This window comes from Morone saxatilis, unplaced genomic scaffold, assembly GCF_004916995.1.
Source record: "Morone saxatilis isolate NCDOM2014 unplaced genomic scaffold, NCSU_SB_2.0 Contig20, whole genome shotgun sequence".
Taxonomy (NCBI): domain Eukaryota; kingdom Metazoa; phylum Chordata; class Actinopteri; family Moronidae; genus Morone; species Morone saxatilis.
The window spans coordinates 11778631-11783199 of NW_023339763.1; the positions used below are offsets into that span (position 1 = coordinate 11778631).

A 4569-nucleotide genomic window follows, 5' to 3' on the forward strand; every position below is an offset into this window, starting at 1 on the left:
GAACCCGGGCCGCCTGGGTGAAAACCAGGAATCCTAACCGCTAGACCATATGGGACACGGTAGTTCACCCATATGTTTGGTTTGACCAATATAGGTTATTATATAGATATTTGGTATTTTATTATTGCTTAAACACGGATGATCTGGCAGAATTTGAGTTTGGTTGGTTTCACAAGACTCTTGCACTGTCTCCATCCTGTAGTCTACTACTATCACGTTTAGTCAGTGCTATTTGTATTTGTAAGTATGTCATGGTAATTATTATAGACTTATGATGAATTAATATATTGATCACATTAAAGAGCAATCATAAATTAATTTACTAATTTTGCATTTTGAATTACATTTCAATAAAATTTAAAGTTGAAAAAAGATAATTAAATTGGTAATTGAATAATCAGATATCCTTAATTGTGTCTGTTTAAGATTAATGAATCATTTAATTTTGAAAAAGAATTGCAAAATAGATTTTTAAAAAGCATTTGTTTTGGATTTTCCCTTTAATTATGCCATCCATCTCTGGCCAGTTCGATCAATCAAGTTATGGTATCTTTGTTATGGTAACTGATTATGAATGAATACTGCAACAGTTGGAGGAGAGGATAGTGGAGTAAATGGATTACAGAAGATCATTATTGTACAGCTTTTTATGTGTACAACATCTGTTGGATTCAGTTGTGGATAAATGAAAGTTAAACTGTACAATCACTGAGAGAGAAACAGCAAAGAGGAAGCTGCATTACCATTCAAAGGCACATGCAGGTGCTGTTTGACTGTGGGTAGTCCAAATCGGCATAAATCACCTTGTAAATAGCTATATTTTACTGTATTTACTGTATTTCACTCAAACTTTTTCTCCACTGCAACAGGCATTTTGACTTGTCATAAAAGATCTGTCTTTTATGACAAGTCAAGAGTGTAATTAATTGCATTAATGAGCCATTAAATGAGGGGTTTTCTCTACAACAGGTCAAAATACCTTCTGTAAATACTTATATTATGCCCCATCCTGTCATATAAATAGTATTAACAGGTCTGCGATGCATTGGAAAGAAATACTCTATAAAGGTCTCTCAAAGAGCCTCTTTCAGAGAGGGAAGAACACAAACATATACACTACCAGTGATGTATAGTTTGTGTGTAATATGGTAAGCATCACACAAACACAAAGAGGAAGTAGCGGCTTGTTTGCACCCCTCCGTATTAACACAGAGCATTATTTGCATAAAGAGGAAGCCACAAACAAGTGTGCTTGTGGGATGGAGGTGGGATGGGGGAGTACATAATATCATATCAGGGACAGATCAGGTTTATGCTCTGTATCTCGCTGTAAAAGGCACACTTCTGGACAGTGAAAGAGAAGCTCTGTCTCCCTCAGCCTCTCCATCCACCTGCCACTGTACAGCCTGAGAGATCATGGACATCGTGGTGGAAAACATCTACCTTCTGGTCATCGTCACCCTCATCAGCGCACTTCAGAACGGTGAGAAAAAGCAAGAAGCCTCTTCTGTTGAAAATAGGAGTCAATCGTAGTATTAGAAATCTGAATGTAGTAGTTAAAACTGATGTTGTGGTGACATTAACGGTGTCTGTGTTTTAAGCATTCTTTGCCCTGAAGGTAGAGAAGGAATGCAACACTCAAAATGTCAAATCATCTGATTTCGAACGGGTTTCTTGTGCCAAGTAAGTGCCCCTTTTCAATTACTCACTTTCTCTGTGCCAGTGAAACACATGATGGATTTGTGTTAATTTTGTTTCACTCATAAACTTTCCATTTAGTTAGTTTTCCTCAACATTTTACTCCCATTGAGAGGCTGCCCTCATTTGCCTGAGCACTCCCTGATAGGGTTACAAACTGGTACAGAGCTCATTTGAATGCTTGCTGCGAAAACGACAACAGATGTTAGGAAAACATTTATTTTTCCACCCTCTCAACAAGGATACATTTATAACTATTTCAACATAAACACAAACATTCTCATGTTTCTCAAATGTCAGAATTTGCTGTCTTTTACTGTTTTCTACCATTGTAAATTAAATATAATTGGGTTTTAGATTTTTTACTTTTTTTCTTCAGAGTTTTATAAATCACACAGTGAATTGGTAAAAATAGTTGAAAATAATCAAGTTGCAGCACCGAGATGATAGTGCTTCATTCTTAGAAGTCTTAGTCTTAGTCGCCCTATTTGTCCATAAGCAACAATTCACTTCCTGTTTTTAGAAGGAAATATCTGAGCCACATCCTGTCTTGTAGGTAATGTTGAGGATTACAAAATGAATCACGTTAGCCTGTAAAATGTGATGCAATGCTTAGTGACAGTTAAAATATGACCCGTCTTTTTTATTACACTTTATAGAATTCCAGTTTAAAGGTTAGTGTGGACATGAGTTATGAGGAGTTTGAACAAAAACTTAATTTTCTTTCTCAGATTGTTTACTTTCTAAAGAGGTAAATATAGGTAAATATTACACAAGAAAATTGCCCCAAAAAAAGAAAGAAAATTGTGTGACACGTAGGGTTGAGAACTACTATTCTGGTGTTTTCTGGATAACTCTCCTGAGGTGCGCGAGACTGGAAAAGCTTTGAGAGACATGGTTCTGTGCAACACACTGTACTGATTATTGCAATTTATTGCAACAGCCAGTGCGTGCTCACTCGGAGTGTGGGCTCAGTTTTTCCTGGCTTCCCATTTCAACCTTGTTCCACCAACACTCAGAAAGCCACAGTGGGTTTTGTAGCTCATGCACTGTTTCATCCACAGAATCTTTTTACTTTTCACAGCCACTTCTGCTCTGCTCAGTTTAATTTCCTAACAGCCATAAAACATGGTCTTTGTATTAGCCATCACACTGACGGTAACAGATTGCTTCATAGTGTGTCATTGCAGGTGACTTCCTTGAAGTGTGCTAACAACACGTTTTTATGCTTCTTCCAGTCGTAACTGTATGGATGCTTATCCCACTTTCCTGGCAGTGATGTGGTGTGCCGGTGTGTGTCTCAGTCAAGGTAATCATTAATCAGTTTCTGTGCCAGAACACACCCAAAGTAATTACAACTTAGACCAAAGAAATTCAAGAGTACTTCAAGAGTACCTTGTTCTATAACGTAGAACGTAGAACTGTTCGGGAAACAGAATAATGCACAATAAAGCACATAAGCAGCATATGGCCAAAGGTATAAAGGAATGATTTTTAAACCTCTCCATTCCAAAGTGTTGAAATATTGAATTTATTGATATATGATTTTAGATTAAATAATAAATTGTATTTTATTTGCAACATATTTACGCTTTAAAGCCAAACTTGCTTCAAGAATATTAACTTATATACTATAATTTATCAGCAGGAGCCCTTTAGGTGTATGTAAACAATTGCTTACTCCACTTATTGTTTCCAGCTTTAACAAGAGACTTTTCTGTTTGCAAAAGAAGAGAGCTGTTCTGGTATATGGTGACCATGTTTTAACACATTTAAATAGCATATACATTTTTTTTTTACAGGAAGTCTTCTTAAGATAAATATACACACAAAATGTTTACTACATTGCCATATGATAGATGCACACTAACACTAACAATATTATTATATGCTGCATCATTTAGACACAAAGAAACAATAACCATATACCTTTGGCCATATAGTGTGTTATGGAACCACATAGAGGTTGTACTCTATTAATTGTCTTTTTCTCTCATCTGGTTAGCTCCTGCTGCCTTTGCTGGGATCATCTATGTTGTTGTCAGGCAGAAGTACTTTGTTGGATACATGGGGCAGACCTCTCAAAGGTAAACAAACACAAGCGACCTATAGTATATTCTCTGTAGGCATTCATTTAATACTTTTTAAATTTTCATTTATAGCACCCCCGGCTACCTGTTTGGAAAACGCATCATCTTCTTCCTGTTCCTGATGTGCATCGTGGGCATCTTCAACTACCTGCTGATGCACCACTATGGCAGCAATTACAAAGAATACGTAGAAACCATCACCAGTGCTGCAACTGCTCTTCTCCTCATCCCTTAGTCCCTCAGTGTGTGTGTTCCACATCATGGCAGCAACACGTCTGCATTTATCTGTTAACTCATGGGATATGTATGAAAATGAATTAAAACTCATAGACATTGTTGTAAAAGAGAATAAAAAATAAAAGCTTCTCATAAACAAATGCTGACTCCTATAAAATAATTAGTCAAAAATATGTTTCTTTCTTGTTCCCACAGCTGGATGTTTGATTTTTTTTTAATGAAGTACGAGGAGTAGAAGCCTTTTTTAGGATTTTAATGTGGAAATGATACTTTTTTGCAGTAAAAAAAAACACCTCCACCTCCAAGGGCGAAGAAGAAACTACGGGCCGTGAAACTCGCAAAAAATGCAAACAGCCCTCTCTAGAGCCAGTGTTTGGTTTACCCCTTCTGGGCTACAGTAGAAAATGGAGGTTCAACATGGTGGCCTCCGTGGAAGGCGTCCCACGGCATCTGTAGATAAAAACGTCTCATTCTAAAGTAACGAAAACACAACTATTTTTATTTTAGGTGATTAAACTAACACATGAATATTATATTCAATTTC

General features: G+C 36.7%; 1 protein-coding gene across 1 annotated transcript; it reads left to right on the forward strand.

Annotated features, from left to right (window-relative positions):
- The first annotated feature begins 1336 nt into the window (after positions 1-1336).
- alox5ap (arachidonate 5-lipoxygenase-activating protein) lies at positions 1337-4177 on the forward strand. Its single transcript, XM_035666921.1, has 5 exons — positions 1337-1483; positions 1602-1683; positions 2937-3007; positions 3704-3785; positions 3861-4177. Exons 1-5 carry the CDS (start codon positions 1417-1419, stop codon positions 4021-4023), a joined length of 465 nt encoding a protein of 154 aa, XP_035522814.1. The 5' UTR covers positions 1337-1416; the 3' UTR covers positions 4024-4177.
- Positions 4178-4569: the final 392 nt, after the last annotated feature.

Bases quoted from the DNA above. Each gene is read 5' to 3' on its own strand.
- alox5ap (XM_035666921.1), top strand. From the start codon at position 1,417: ATGGACATCGTGGTGGAAAACATCTACCTTCTGGTCATCGTCACCCTC. The intron at 1,684-2,936 runs GTAAGTGCCCCT...TGCTTCTTCCAG, and splicing joins GAACGGGTTTCTTGTGCCAA to TCGTAACTGTATGGATGCTT. The intron at 3,786-3,860 runs GTAAACAAACAC...TTTCATTTATAG, and splicing joins ATGGGGCAGACCTCTCAAAG to CACCCCCGGCTACCTGTTTG.